The 16,647-nt window shown below is 38.5% G+C and overlaps 1 protein-coding gene across 9 annotated transcripts in view; it reads right to left on the bottom strand.

Moving 5' to 3' along the window:
• Positions 1–16,647, bottom strand: part of magi1b (membrane associated guanylate kinase, WW and PDZ domain containing 1b) — a 438,093-nt gene that overhangs the window by 105,171 nt on the left and 316,275 nt on the right. For all 9 annotated transcript variants that reach the window (XM_063067952.1, XM_063067955.1, XM_063067953.1 and 6 more), the window contains exons 3-4: positions 9,303–9,422; positions 3,186–3,389 (exon numbers count right to left, since the gene is read on the bottom strand). In XM_063067952.1, coding sequence (XP_062924022.1) covers positions 3,186–3,389; positions 9,303–9,422 — 324 coding nt within the window. The remainder of the gene's footprint in view (positions 1–3,185; positions 3,390–9,302; positions 9,423–16,647) is intronic.

The following is a 16,647-nucleotide window of genomic DNA, read 5'->3' as shown; positions in this document are numbered from 1 at the left end:
GATGCATTATATAGCAGGTAGGTGTAAAGAGATTCCTGTTCACCAAGAGGCACTGACTGGGTGTGAACAGTTTGCATGATTTTCAGTGGTACATCATTTTATTTGACGTGTGTTGATTATATAGCATTCATTAATTCACTTGTATCAACATTTTGTTCTAAAATGAGATTAATTAAATCACAGAGAAAATCTTCAAAGCAACACATACAGTGTTTGATATATTTGGATTATAGAAATTATCCTTTTGTGAAACAGATCCCTCAGAGAAATAAAGATGGGGCACAGATAACTCGGAAACTATTACAAAACAAAATAAAATCACTAATTTTATCTTATATACCAAGAGGTCAGATGAAATGCTTGTGTACTCTATAGCAATAATAGTATTGTAGAAAATTCCAGTTTACTCAGACACAATTGATTACTTCGATTGGTTTACGATATGCCTCAGTGTAGTCTTACTGCCAAATCATTTTGTAGATTGTGACAGTAAAGAATGTTCATGAATAGTCATCCTTTATTGATCCCGGGGGAAATTGGTTTTCGTTACAGTTGCACCATAAATAATAAATAGTAATAGAACCATAAATAGTTAAATAGTAATATGTAAATTATGCCAGTAAATTATGAAATAAGTCCAGGACCAGCCTATTGGCTCAGGGTGTCTGACCCTCCAAGGGAGGAGTTGTAAAGTTTGATGGCCACAGGCAGGAATGACTTCCTATGATGCTCTGTGCTGCATCTCGGTGGAATGAGTCTCTGGCTGAATGTACTCCTGTGCCCACCCAGTACATTATGTAGTGGATGGGAAACATTGACCAAGATGGCTTGCAACTTAGACAGCAAACTCTTTTCAGACACCACCGTGAGAGAGTCCAGTTCCATCCCCACAACATCACTGGCCTTACATAGAAACATAGAAAATAGGTGCAGGAGTAGGCCATTCGGCCCTTCGAGCCTGCACCGCCATTTATTATGATCATGGCTGATCATCCAACTCAGAACCCCGCCCCAGCCTTCCCTCCATACCCTCTGATCCCTGTAGCCACAAGGGCCATATCTAACTCCCTCTTAAACATAGCCAATGAACTGGCCTCAACAGTTTGCTGTGGCAGAGAATTCCACAGATTCACCACTCTCTGTGTGAAGAAGTTTTTCCTAATCTCGGTCCTAAAAGGCTACCCCTCTATCCTCAAACTGTGACCCCTTGTTCTGGACGAATGAGTTTGTTGATTCTGTTGGTGTCTACTACCCTTAGCCTGCTGCCCCAGCACACAACAGCAAACATGATCGCGCTGGCCACCACAGACTCGTAGAACATCCTCAGCATCGTCCGGCAGATGTTAAAGGACCTCAGTCTCCTCAGGAAATAGAGACGGCTCTGACCCTTCTTGTAGACAGCCTCAGTGTTCTTTGACCAGTCCAGTTTATTGTCAATTCGTATCCCCAGGTATTTGTAATCCTCCACCATGTCCACATTGATCCCCTGGATGGAAGCAGGGGTCACCGGTACCTTAGCTCTCCTCAGGTCTACCACCAGCTCCTTAGTCTTTTTCACATTAAGCTGCAGATAATTCTGCTCACGCCATGTGAAAATCCAACCTTTAGGATTACCAACCTCAACATAAAAATGAGAGGAAAATAAAGTAGTACTAATATAGCATCTTCTGATGCCATAATATTTTCAAAGTAAATTTTGTTACAATGAACATCTTTAAAGTAAAATGTCTTTTGCCCCAAGAAACATGATTGATTTTTCAATCCACAAGTTTCCACAAAGAAAAAGATTAGTATTCAGTTGCATACTGTGTTGTTTGAGGAAAGTAGGCTTCCTGTGCATTAAACAGTGCTGAGGAATTCTTAACTTCCATTCAAATCATTGGAAGAGGCAAGGCAGCCTCTGCTTGATACCTCATTTGAATTAAATGGAACCGTTGTACAGCATATTTATCACCTTGGATTATACAGGTTACAATTCACATATACACACAGTACCTTTAACAGAGGAAAACCTCCTAAGGTGCATAATAGGAATGCAATTTTCAAAATGAACTCTCAGCAATATAAAACCATTAAGATAAGTGACCAAAATCCTAGCTGAACAATTGGATTGCAAGGAATTTAAGAGGAAAATATGGAGAAATGAACAGTTGAGAAGGGGATCCTAATTTTGTGAGGCCTAATGCACTGAATACAGTGGCTATTCTTTTGATAAAGGGAGATGAAGATTCACAAGGAAGTCAGAAGATTGTAAAGGTCAGGAGAAATAAACAGGTGCAGGAGATTCCAGTAACAGTAACACCATTAAGAGATTGAAATATGAACGATTATAATTTTCATGAACAGATCAGTTGTACTTTATTTGGGGATCACATAGGGACAACTGCAATTTGTATGAGATCGATTTATGGAGTTGGATGAAGAGGGAATAGGCAAAAAAAGATGCAGAACTCCTCAGAGCCCAGGATGACCAAAATATTGATAGGAAATAACAGGGGCAGATGAGGAAACTGAGAAAGGTTAATCCTCGCTGAGCATATGGGGTCAGAAGTTCAAATCAGGATTACAGATGCCAATGCTGCCATCAGGGCCAGCCGACTGGGGACAGTTATTGAAAAGGAACTGCAGTCATTTGTAAAGGTCTGGAGCTTGTGACAGGCATTAAGGCAGGCTGGAACTTTTAAGTTTTGGGATTAAAATGAAAGCGAACACTGCATAGGCAGGCTGTTGCATATCGACAACGTGGAGTGGGGCGCTGGCATGCAAAAAGCAGCAACGCACTGTACTTCAAACTATGTTGTCTAGTATAAGGCTGCAGATGACGGAAAGGTAAAGCTCAAGGTTAGATCCCTGGGGGAAATCAAGGAGATGATAGTCTATCAACAAACCTCTGCACTGGTTTTAGATCAAATGCCCGAGTCAGAAATGTGGAGGCTACCATGCCATTCCTGTGCAATGTTTCCAGCTTTTTAATCAGCTTATATATCGTGGTCGAGCCTACAATGCTTTAATAATTGTATGATTGAATTTATACCACACCATTACTTATAACCACTTTCCATCTGGTTCTAAATGAACTGAACAAATTCTTCGGCATAAAGTCAATCAACCGTCACTGCAGTTTAATTTTAAACAGGCTCAGCTATAAACATGTTGATGCCATCTCCTGGAAGCTGTCACATTACCTGTAAAACTGCTATTCATTTCAGGGTTTTCCTCATCATCTTCATTTTCTGGTTGCACTATTCCAGCGTTTTGCATATCATTGTAGGACTTGCTTCGTTTTGGAGTTGGCTTTGAGCCAGAATGAGGACCTCGCAAAGCATCACTGGTAATTACTTCCGTGCTGTGTGGCTGAATTGGAGGTTTGGGTGTTCCATAATAGTTACCTAGGCAACATCAAATTCACATGTTCAGAAATGCAGATAGTTTCATAAAATCTGAGGTTACATTCTCTATTCGCTTCTCTAAATAGATTTAAAAGTTGCATCCTTTCCTTCTTGCAGTCAGAAGAACACCATCTGAGTCCAGCTATAGACGTATGTTACAGGGACTTTGCAATCATTCGCTCCATCAGCTTTGCAGCCAACTAACTAAATGTGTGCGCTGTTCTTACAGGTACTGCTATCATTTTGCACTTCATTTCCTCAGACAGTATCATGATCTGGATTTGACTGAGTGAGGCCTGTCACTCATACTTACCACCAAACTTCCCCACCCTCCTTCAAACTCTCTCTAGTGTCAGAAGATTGATCTCATTGACTTAGGTATTCTAGGAGCCAAGTAATAATGTCTTTTACATTGGGGAGAGCTTACCAATGCCCACAAAGCTTCTCAGAAAATCTTTAACACTGGTAAAGCCCTGTCTCTACCTCTGCTGGCTGTCACAGATTTACAGGACTTCTGAATATATGAAACATTTAAAAATTATTACAATTGAAATGAATAATATTGGAAGTAGTAACTAAGAGCAAAAGTACTTAAATAATTACATGGGTAAAGCAGAACAAATAATGGTACGTGTGCTTCTCATCCCTACAATCTCCACTCAGGTGAATGACTTTAGATATCCTGTGCCAGATAATCATGCCACATATCTGAATAATGATTCCCCAGCATAAACAGTGGCGTCTCAGTGAGATTAGGCTCTGCCTCTGGGCGATGGATATACAACGGCAGAGCTTGGCCTAAAAGTGACCAACGGAATTTGGACTGTAAGTACTGGTCCTGTGTATTTGCAGAGCACTCTTGAATTTTTACTAGCACTAGAAATTACAGAGAAATACTTGCAGATCAAGCTAAATATCCAGCAAAAATGCTGATATATTTATCAAAAATTCTGCACTGGTAAAATATACCAGATTAAGCACCTCTGCAAAACTTCACACATTTTATAAATGAAGGTGTGTATCAACAAGAACTTACTAATATTACCTGGTGCAAAGAATTTAAGTGCAAAGACTTTGAGCTCTCATATCTGATGCTTGAAGTTTGATACCACGAGGATTATTCACCCATGACATGAAATTGAAAAAAAATGTATAGGGATAACTGCATTTCTAACAGAAGCCTTTGTCAACAATATTGTGATCTGTGGATTCAGCCTTGTTTAGGTAACAGGATCTTCACAGAGGTTACACCTTGCACAACACTTACATAGACACAATTTGACCCGATACAATGGGAAAAACAATACTGTGAGGTTGATACTAACTCAGTGCTGGTCCTTTGCACAAATATTAGAAAAAGGTGATTAGGGACAGGCCAAGGAAATGGGAGTGGGTGCAGGAAGTGAGAGCACAAGCTAGTTCCTGCATAGTGCCACTGCTTTCAGGGAGTGCAGATGACTAACTCCTGAAATTGGCAGCATTTCAAACAAAGGTGGTAAAATAAAGGATGAGACATGCAGTGTTCAATCTATCACCTTCAGAAGGCGCATGGCCAGGTTTATGAACCATAGCACTCACTGCGTAAACACTGGCAGTGCCTTTTGGCAAAGAAGAGGGATGTAACTTCAGGACAAATGCACTGGGTAAGTGGACATCTTCAACAATGCTCACAAATTATATTCCAGGGCCTTCAAAGGTAAAGAGACCTGCTAGCATTAATAGAATTATCACATTCATTTACATATTCAAAAGGTCTTTAATTGACATTGAACTGCGTCAGAACAAAAACATTATACTTACGACTTGGCAAAATAGAAAATTACAATAGCCCACAAGAAATAAATCTTTACAGAACAGTTCAAGGAAAAGCATTGACTCCACTGTATTCTGGGGAAGAGTAGATAGGAAAGCATGTTACCTTAGATTAAATAAAATCTTTATGAATGCCTTTCTACTACTAGTCCTATCCCAACTTTTAATGTTCTTGAAAGGTTGACACCACAGCTCTTAAAGTTGTTGACAAAACCTGCTGTCAGGAGCTGACATGTTTGGACAGATCTTCGAAAGAGATAAGCAGCAGAGAGTGCTTAAAAGGATGAGCTGTTCTGTAATATAATAACTTCTCGCACGTGAATCCAATAAACATGCTTAAAGTATCAATAATTCTTATCCAAGAGAAAGACAGAAATAACCTTGGGAGAGAAGAAATCAATGTATCACCTCCCACAGCCTAGATAAACATCACATATAGACGGAGCATTATATACAGTGGATTCTGGTCAAATGGGCCTTCGGTTAACAGGGATAGGTGCTTATTTGGGATGAAAACTAATTGAGAAATAGACAGGATTTATTTATTTTATTTATTTATTTGAGATACTTTAATTGGAACAGAAGACTGTTGTTGGTGAGAAATAGCAGTGAGACAACTTACGAACTGTTTTGCTCACTGTGGTTTCAAACATTCAGGCTGGAAGATACCAGAAACAGCTGTTAGATATTACAGACTGAACAGTTTTTAACTAGTTTCAGTTGTGTGTGCATGTGTTGTATTTGGGACAACGGACGCCGATTCAAAACGCAGTGATTTTTGATCATTTTGTTTTTTTATTTTGATCTCATGCAGGAAGGCAATGAAGGTAGTCCATTATCTCCACGAGGTGTCTATGCTGATTTTGTTCATTTACAGTCAAAGGAACACGGCAGCAATGAAATCTTCTCTAGATAACTATTAGGAACTAATATAATTTTATAGTACTGTACTAATATTGGTAGTGTTCTAATTTGTTCTGTATTTCATCTAAATGGTAGCTTTTCTTTGTTATGCTTTTTAATATTACCATGAAACTTCCGCTAATTGGGGCAGCAGCTTAACTGGGCCAAAATGTACTGGTCCCGATGTGTCCCAATTAACTGAAATCCACTGTACAAGGTACCCGATTTCCTCATTACCATTCGTACTCTCATCTCCTGGATAACTGATGGGGAAAGGGTAGGAAGAGGAAAGTTTGTTTAGTTGGGGGATATTGCAAGAGAAGCTTGGACTGGGCTCCTTTTCCCTTCAGGTATCAGCTGACCTGATCAAGGTGTATAAGATGATCAGAGGCATTGATTGCATGGATAGCCAGAGGCTTTTTCCCCAGGGCTGAAATGGCTAACATGATCGGGGCATAGTTTTAAGGTGCTTGGAAATAGGTACAAGGAGGATATCAGAGGTATGTTTTTCACACAGAGAGTGTGGTGGATGCCTGAAATGCACGGCTAGCAATGGTGTAGAGGTGGATACAATAGGGTCTTTTAAGAGTCTCTTGGATAGGTATCTAGCACTTAGAAAAAAAGAGGGCTACGTGGTAGGGAAATTCTAGGCAGTCTCTAGAGTAGGTTACATGGTCAGTGCAACATTGTGGGCCGAAGGGCCTGTAATGTGCTGTAGATTTCTATGTTCTTTCCTGATAGAGGTATTCACATGTCGAGCTCAGTAACACCAATATTAAGCTTTTCTCTGTTGCTACTAATGATCTGGTATTCTATTCAGGACTAGGAATGGTTTTCAGCCAATGTGTAATGCAAAGTAGCCCTGCTGCACCCATAAGGCCATACCTCAGAACAAGTTGCTGGCTTTTCGACAGAGCAGAAAAGCACTTGGTCCGAATTGCTCACATTATGTATCTAGCAGCAGTTCTCAACCATTTGCTGATTAACACCAACTGAACTTTAGAATTCAAAATCCAGTCACTATCCTCAATAAGGCTGAATTTAAATTACTTAGAATGAAAGAAATAAAATAAAGATTGAAAATATTTCCTTTTCTGAATGTTATTGTCAATGTACAATATGAGCATTCCACAGCAAAGGCAACATTTAAGAATAATAATTGGCTTTTATAAGTATTTTTATTTGAGATAAGATTTCTCAAGATACTTTGATTTAATCTTAGGTGCTCAGCAAGCAGTGCACATATGATAACCACGATTTTGTTTCACTTCTGACACCCACTTCATACATAGCATGGTATAATGTGCCAGATCACTAACACTACCCACCATCTACAAGTGAAGGAAGTATTTTGAGTTGTAATGAGAAATTCCAGATGATATTTGTGCAGGTGTGTGATTTTGGATGGAACAGGAGTTCAACAGAATGCAGCACTGCAGGAGGATGAGTTTTATCAGCTCTCAAATGAGATGCCAATTATAATTGTTAGTGCACATTAGAAACGTATTTGTTTAATGACCAAATCCAGATGCTGTATCATGTACCCTCAATTGTAAATGCTTCCCATCAGATCTGTCTTACTCTGAATCAAATAGTGATGTGAAATTATAACTTCATATTCTTGGAATTGTATTAGCATATTGCATACAATTTAAGAAACTCAGCCGTAATGAGGTGATATTCTCCTTCATTCTTGGGCAGCAAAGCAATGGAAGTGAAACTTGAGCCAACACCACAAAATAAAGCCAATTTGGTTTGCCAGCTTACAGTACCAGCAGTAATGGTAAATATCACCCACCGCTGGTTGCTTCAAACTCATTCTCGTCCTCTTGAGATCCCAGTGAATGTGTTCAGCTATTAAAGGCAGCTTTCAACGTCTTTGGCCTTGGCTCTAGCACTTAATTAAAGTAAGCATTATGACAAACTGTGAAGTATGGGAAAATCAACATTTTACCAATGTGAGCGCCAATGAAATGGTTTCATTTCAGATTCAATCTTCTGCTGCTGCAGCAAGAAATACTGTGTGCCAGATTACGAAAATTGCAAAATCCAGATGGCAAATCTATTTAAACATTAGACTAAGAAAGCTGAATGTTCCCTGTGCTGTAGGCTTGAGTAATGTGAAATTCAATGCTGCAAATGCTGTGTTAAATCGTCAAAATTGTTCCAGTTTCTTTGTGCTACCCATTTTCCCCCCCATTGTACTGAATGTTAACTTGTAAACTGTGCACTTTTAGTCCTTGGCCAAAATTAGGCCTGATGAAAGGTAAACTGTGGATTGTGGGAAAGAAGGGAGACACAACAGTGAGTAACAGGAGGAGCCAAGCTCTCATTTCCAAAGATAATTAGAATGTCAAACCAATTTTCATGGCACCTGGGAAAAGTTAGATTTTACTTCTTCAAGGAACAAAAAAAAAAGGTAAACAGGCTTGATTTACTTCAGAATTAATTAAATACCGGACTTTTTAAAAAAAAACATGAAGCCACTGCAGGTTTCTACTAGCATCTCAGTAACTCAAAGTGTTGATCTAGGCCTTCAAAGTATTAATGAAATACAGGTCTAGATAACTATTTATAGCTAATATTTTGCCAAAGGGTGTTTCAATAAGCAATTTGGTGTAATAGGAAATGGTGAGCAAACCAGCCATGCAGCAAGCTCCTTATTTACTGCCCACGTATATGTTTGAATAATATTAATTGTGGTACTGTGCAGTGAGATTGGAATGAATCAGCCCATGAACATTTTAGGATGAAGTAAACATCTAATTAGTGAAGGACTGCTGCATGTTATTTAATGTGCTGACATCAGTCTTAGAACAACCCACAGCGCAAGCATGCACCTTACCACAGAAATTCATTCCTTAAATTATATGAACCACTCATTTGGAAATACACATTTTCAGATGTGATGTACCTGTGTTCTACTATATAGTTAAACTGTCACTCATATTTTATAATCCCAAAGCTTAAAATACAACTACTGATGAAAAACTACATTTGCTTGGTGAAAAGGCAATTCACTGATTCCAAAATACTGAAATAACTTTGGAAAATGAGACAATGTGAGAATTTTCTGATAAATATTGGTTTTCATTTCAGGCCATAAATGTAACGTGATATTTTCAGAGTAAGCTTTGAAGCCAAGATTTGACTTGTAGTTAGAGATGTGTAATATATAATTAATTATAAAACATTTACCTTCATATGTCCCAACTTCTAGAAGAGTGCCGCTCTCCTCTAGGTCAAAAAATTCCTTTACTGTGAGAAAATTGTAGTCAACACCCAGAATTTCCCCGTCACGAGGTGGTCTTGTTGTGCCTTGAAAGGAAAGAATAGAAGAACCGTACTTTAGTAAGCATTTTGAAATGAGTTTCTACCAGGGTAATTTTAAGAAAATGTTTGCCTTTTTCTGGATTTACTTTTGCAATTTTATTGCCCTAACATCCCAGCAGAATAGGCAGATACATGCATGATCAGCATCTTAAATTTGCTTAAGGAAGTGACATCAAGCGAACTGTGGAAAATACTCCATCCATCTCATGAGGATTTTGGTGAGTCTCTTCTAATGTTATCTTTATTGCCCAACTAAATGGGAATGATCTCTTCCTGTGCCACTGCACTGCACAGTAGCGCAGCACCCTTATCAATGATTCTTTTAAAAATGCAACATTAAACAGAGTTATGCTGTGATTTCTACTTCTAATTACTCTGATACTTAATTATTCAATGCACTGTAGCTCACAGAAGTGAATCAAGCAATGCTTCTTTCCTATTAATGCAAGAATCAATCTGGGTGCATTCTCTTCTGACTACAAAGGCTCTATTTTATTCTAGGGTGGTTAGTTATTCTCAGATAAATTTCTGAAGTGCGTTACAAATCCTTCCACTATCTTTAATCTGCTGTCTGTATTACACTGAAATGATTATTTCTATTTCTGCTCCTTAACTCATAATATTGAATGTATCTCAACACAACCACAACCCATTGCTGCACTTTACTGGGACAGACAATCATTCAGTCTTGGAATACTACATTACTAGACATAGCATTCTGAAACTGTGCAATGAACAATCCCTGCTACAAATGAAATATTATATATATATATTTATTTATTTATTACACACACACACACACACACACACACACTTAAAGTGCCAGTCCTGTAATCTCAAGGTAGTATGATCAGACTTCAAAGGAAGTCAGCACAAGAATTTCAATTGCGATATAATCCATCAGAGGAGGTGCCTACATGATGGTGGTTGTTCAAAATTTCAGATATTTCAGCTTAATATAATTATATACTTAATATATATATATATATATATATATATATAAAACATTGATAACACACATGCTTAGTCCTTGCTGAAAGCACAATATAATTTTTTGAAAGTACAGAATAAAGTGGGGTATTCTAAATTCTTTATGTGGATTATTTTAATTACATTAAACATCAGTGTTTATATTGTGTAACATTATAAAAAAAAATTACATGCAAGAGTCAGATCCCATGTTCAGAATTACTAGCAGTTTTCTTTAAAATAAACCCCTGCAGACTTCTGAGAACTAACGACGTTTCTTGAAAGAGTGAACTGAAAAAGAATTGGCTTTGAAGTACGTTATCTGTGGAGGGGGTTTGGAATGGTGGGGGTGGGGGAATGCGAGGGGTAAAAGCAATAAACCTGGAAATGAAAGGTTGCTCTTGAATTATTAAATCTATTAGTTACAGGAAATTTCAGCTGGAAATAATGCTGAAAGAATTTACTTCCACTAGGCTCATTCTCATTTTTCAAAATTATCATTGGTAACGCTATTACTAAAATGATCTTGGGTATTATCCATATTTATGAGAACTGCAAGATATGATACAGCAACAATGATTAATACTGTGCAATTGTGTTAAAAGCAGAAAAGCCATTTCTGTGAAGACAATTCTTGTTAATGTGAGTATCTATGCCAGTAAGTGTGAAATAATTTTCTTACATCTGAATGATGAGGCAGACAATATGACCTGACTGCCTTGACTCACAAGATCCTCAGTATTAATGTTGCCATCAAAATGAGAGAAATATTTTGTATTTGGAATGTCCACTATTTGGAGGTAGGGCAGCTACCTTATTTATTTCACCATGTTGTTTTGACAGTAGCACAGCTATCCACATTCTAAAAGGAACACAAGAAAGTCTCTGTGTGCTGAGTTGATTTTGCAACGTGATCTAAATTTAGCTAATTTCAAAATTCTGGTTTTCTAGATGCACCGTTGACTTCTCCAGGATGTCAACTGTAACGGTGCTGACTAAAAGTAGTATTGAAAGTAAAATGATTTCAAATGTTATAATTTTCCATATTTTCTAATGTCCTAATCCATAGCTGTGATCATAATCCATCAATTGCAGCTATCCCTAATTTAACAGGAAAAGGAAATGAAGTCCGAAACCTCTAATCTGTACTGGCATTCTTGAAAACTCATTACTATTTTGATTTAAAGAAAACAAATCTCACTTTTCTGATGCTGCACAGCAAACATTCTTTTTGCTAAATACTTTATTTCAAACCTTCAAGCACAAGTTTAGATCTTAAACTTTTACAACCGATTACGGTCGTCATGTTGGGTTAGTTGTAGGTCAGGTACAGTGTTAAATACCCTGTTATACTATCAAGCCTGACATTAATTATTTGTTGCCAAGGAAATGTGACTATGTGTGAAGTAAGAAAAAAGAGAAGAGAATACAAAGATCTCTGAATAAACATGGAGCCGTATTGTCCAGTCAGGGAAATGAGCAGCATGCTCTCATGTCTGTCTCTTCTTTTTCAAGGTGGTGGTCCTATCAGAGACCACCATCTACAGCTGTGCTCAATGTGCTTCGTAGTACTGACGAAGGGTCTCGGCCTGAAACGTCGACTGTACCTCTTCCTAGAGATGCTGCCTGGCCTGCTGCGTTCACCAGCAACTTTGATGTGTGTTTCTTCATGGGTGGTGGGTTCTCGCACTGGGAACTCGTTAAGCGGCCTGCATTTCAGGAAGTCTAGCAGCAGCTTGGAAAACGTGTGCCTTCAGGATGCGGTCCTGTGGTTGACCCGATTCCTCACCGATGTAGCCTACTGAAGCGTCACGGGAGATAGAAACATCGATACAGTGGACGCTGCTGTCGGAGGTCTCTGCACTCGAGCAATCTCTCTCTCTCTCTCGATAGTGAGAGAGAGTCTGATGCTTCTCGAGTTGGGGGAACCCGAATAAGCGACACAGCAGAATGTAACAATGAAACAGCAAGCTGATGGTCTTCCCCTCGCTGTGGAAGGAGCGTGATCTCTCTCTCTCTCTCTCTCCCTTGTTTGGGACAGAGAGCCTGTCTTAAATGTTGAAGTGTTAGAATGGGCAGTAGTTTGATGGATTCTAGACCATAGTCTCTGGGGGTTGCTATGCTTGCATGCTGGGTGGTTGGGTTTGGTGGCAGGGCGGGGCTCAGTGAGGCTTTGCTGGAGAAAGTGGGGGGAGAGGGGGTCAGTGATGCTTTTGCTGCTGCTTGTGCGTGGGGGGGGAAGAAGGGAGTTTTGGGGCTCTAACATCTTTCTGTCATTCAATCTTTGGGTTTTTCTTCTCTGTTTTGTGGATGTCTGAAGAGTAAGAATTTCAGGTTGTATATTGTATACATTCTGATATTATATTGAACCATTGAGCCCTGTCTTTTGTTTGATTAAATGTCTGCCACATTTTTGAGGACCAATGGAGAAAAGACCAGTAATTACAAGGGTAATCATTGTTACCCATTATGAATTCCCCTTTACTCAAGTTTAAACTCACTTTGGAAAATGCACCAGACACAGTTGAAATAACTGCTTCTCTCATTGGTGTTAATGTTTTTTCTCTCTCTCTCTCTCTCTCTCTCTCCCTCCCTCCCCCCCCCCCAAAAGCCACCATTACCTAGTGTTCATACTCTGTATCTAGGGAGCAGAGGTTTGGCGGGTTTGGAGTGATATTGGGGTGGGGACAGGGAAGGGGGTGATAGCAAGGAAATAAACCCAGACAGATAACCCCACATTAAGCAAAACAGCAGGAAGACCAAACCTAAGCATGGTCTCTCTATGTATGTCCACTACGGCAATGATTGGCGTCACAGAGTGCATAGGTCACTCAAGATGGCAGTCTCACATTTGATGAATTGTTCTGTTGCAAACTTATGGAGCTGAAAAGAACGGTACATCTACCCTCAAGGAGGAGGACAATAAGCCTATAACTGGACACTTGCACGGCAGATGGCATTTTACACAGTTTTCATAAATCCATCTGTGATTTCAGAATGGCACTCGTCCACATTCAGGTCAGCCACTTCAATGTTTTTCATTTTGTAACACTTACAAGATTTTGACTGTTGTTATTAAAATAGCATAGAAATAGAATGGCTCACAAAAAAATATAAAAGTAATGCAATTAAAGATCACTTTAGCACAGGTCATGGACCAAGTAGTTCTAACAAAGAAGATTTAAAGTCATTCTTTAAATCATTTATAGTAGAGCTAAAACACGTCATTTTTTGAAGAGGGCAAGAAACATGACAAATTAATTGGATACTGACTGTCACACATTTGGGAAAATTTGCTGAACGAAAGAAGATCTTCCTTTATGATAGATGAATCAATCAAGGTCACAGGCCAGTTCACAATTGTTCTTTTTCCCAAATTTATTTCACCTAGCCTCCAGAGGTCAGATGAGGAAGCTACATTTTCATCCTGCTGTTCCCAAGCCAGACAGCTATAAATTCCTGAGAGGCCCCTGCCTTTACTTACATACTGAGAAGGGAAAAAGGAAAAGCTGAAACGTCTCAATTTTCCTCCTGGTGGCAGATACATCAGCTTTCCCATCGTCTGCAAATTCTTTCTTGGGAGGGACTTGGGGAAGGATGGCTTGTACAATTTCCTGGTGAAATGCCATATGCTACTGAATATCATTTAATACTTGGTTGCTAAGGTAATGGCTCCTTTACCAACTTTCATCAAGAATTTTACCTTTCTCCTTTACTTTTTCCCTACTTCTTACATCATTAACTTCAAATAACCACACATCTGAAACTGATATTTTTTTAGAATTCCTTTTCCCATAAAATACTTCCCTATAAAGCCATGGATTACTTGGTAAAGTCAAATCAACCATAAACACAAGATATTCTGCAGATGCTGGAAATCCAAAGTAGCACACGCTAAATGCCGGAGGAACGCAGCAAGTCAGGCAGCATCTATGGAGAGGAATTAACAGTCAACGTTTCCAGCTGAGACCTCTCATGATGACCTGGCCAGAGGTGCTGCTTGACCTGACGAAGTTCCTTCAGCATTTTGACAGAGCATATTGTTCAACCATAATGAATCACTGAAACTTAAGCTTCAAATATGAACTATTAGCTTTTGACCCTAATTTTCCAATTGTACAGATAAAAAAGTCTATTTACCTACTAAATGCCATGGATTCAAGGTTTTATAACATATTACAGTGAAAATAGAGTCCATCAGCTGAATTACAAAGAATACTATTTGCTTGTATAGCACACTTCCTTGGTAGGAAGACCACATGTTAAGTGATTTAACTATCATCATAGGTTGCACCAGTTTGTCATTCAGGGGGCTCTTAGTGGCATTTCTCTCTGGAAGGCGTTACCATCACAGCTCCCAGAGACTGGATATGTTTCATTGAAAGCATGTCAATTGTTGACTTGACTTTGTCTAAAACCTAATTGAATGGGCAAATTTAGTCCATGACTACTGAATACGAGCATAAATAAAACAGATTGAACAGCATGGACGGAGTTGTACTGTCAACCACAATCACTTACTTTAGCCTTACAATTACTACGTTGTATTTTTAAATGAATAAACCTATCATTCTTCCACTTCAAAATAAAACCTATTACATGATTGAAAGTTGTGTGTCTAAGTGAATGGAAGCAGAAGAGAACATCCTTAATTATGTTGGAATGGTGCAGTATACGTTAGAGGCTGTAATTCCATTTTGTGGCGTTGATTAAATTAGACAAATATTTTCACTGGAAATATTCCAATGCTTCAAAACCTTCATTCAGGTTGCAAATAATCTAGTCTCAACCACCAGTAAAATGCATTACAGGGGCAACGCCACAATAAAAGCATAGTGATTGAAGTGCACTGAAAAGTCACAATTATATCATTTATGGACTTCCTTTTATGGATTTTGATGTCCAACAATCATGGCTGTTTCACCAATTATAAAATACAACAAATAAAACACAAATAACTTCTCTTTATATTCCCATAGTTAGAACTTGCATCTCATGAAAAATTTTATCTCAACCTGCATGAGACAATGTGGTCCGGTGCTTCCAGGGTGCTGCATCGGCAAGTTTGCGGCGCTGGAAGCTCATGGCAGGGAGAGTTTTTCTTCCTTCTACCGTCTGCATGAGACGATGGGACTTTCGAGAGACTTTGAGACTTTTTTTTACCGTGCCCATGGTCTCTTCTTTATGAAATTACGGTATTGCTTTGCACTGTTGTAACTATATGTTATAATTATGTGGTTTTTGTCAGTTTTTTAGTCTTGGTTTGTCTTGTGTTTCTGTGATATCATACTGGAGGAACATTGTATCATTTCTTAATGCATGCATTACTAAATGACAATAAAAGAGGACTGCGTGTCCTCATAATCTAATCTAATCTGCATTTTATGGTTGTTTGAACAGCTCAGGATATGACAACACAGACATCATGGACAAGTAAACGAAATATTGGTCACCAACAGAAAAAGTAGCACATAGGTCGAATTAGTCTTGCTCGTTAGTTCAAAAAAAAGGGAAATTTGCAAGAAGACTACTGCTGTTAATTAGTCTACACTTTAATAACAGGGTAGGCCATGTAATCAGGAAGAGTTCAATTCCACATGGCTGAGGTCTTACGTAATCAATTCACCACCTAGCAGAGCCACTGCAAGGCGTTGTGATAACAAGAAATACAAACAATGATAACTGAGGTTTTTCTTTTGTAGGTTTGTCTAATAGCATTCAACTTAGAGCTAAACAGTACAGGAAAAACTAAGGAACTGGTTGTTAGCAATCTCAGAAATTGAGCTATCTGATTCCTTACTGGAGGACCAATAAACCGTCTTCAGCAAAAAGATTCCTGTAGCTTTAAATAGGAGTAAGCCATTGTTTATACAGTATGGCCATATAGTGATTCATATTCTATCTATTGCACAGCTGCATTTGTCTAATAATACTGAAGAGTGATCTTCTGCTACATTTTCCCCATTATTCTGGACAGAAAAAACAAAACAGATATAAAAATCATATGTGAATGTGACTATCTTTTTGCCAATATGTACATTAAATCAGTGCTGCACTGATTAACAGTTTCCATTACAATACAACAGTAAACCTAGGAATCTAAAAGTTTCTTCACTTTCTTTCCAATATGTTGACCATGAAGGGCAGTTAATAAAGCAGAAATGAAGTACTTGGCCTTTACTTTAAAGCTCAAATGTATATATGTATACAAGTGAGAGAGATAAAAAGCATAAACCTAGAC

The sequence above is a fragment of the Mobula hypostoma genome, chromosome 15, assembly GCF_963921235.1.
Source record: "Mobula hypostoma chromosome 15, sMobHyp1.1, whole genome shotgun sequence".
In the NCBI taxonomy this organism is placed as follows: domain Eukaryota; kingdom Metazoa; phylum Chordata; class Chondrichthyes; order Myliobatiformes; family Myliobatidae; genus Mobula; species Mobula hypostoma.
Note: the sequence above shows the minus strand (reverse complement) of the source record. Positions and strands in the feature narration are given on the sequence as shown.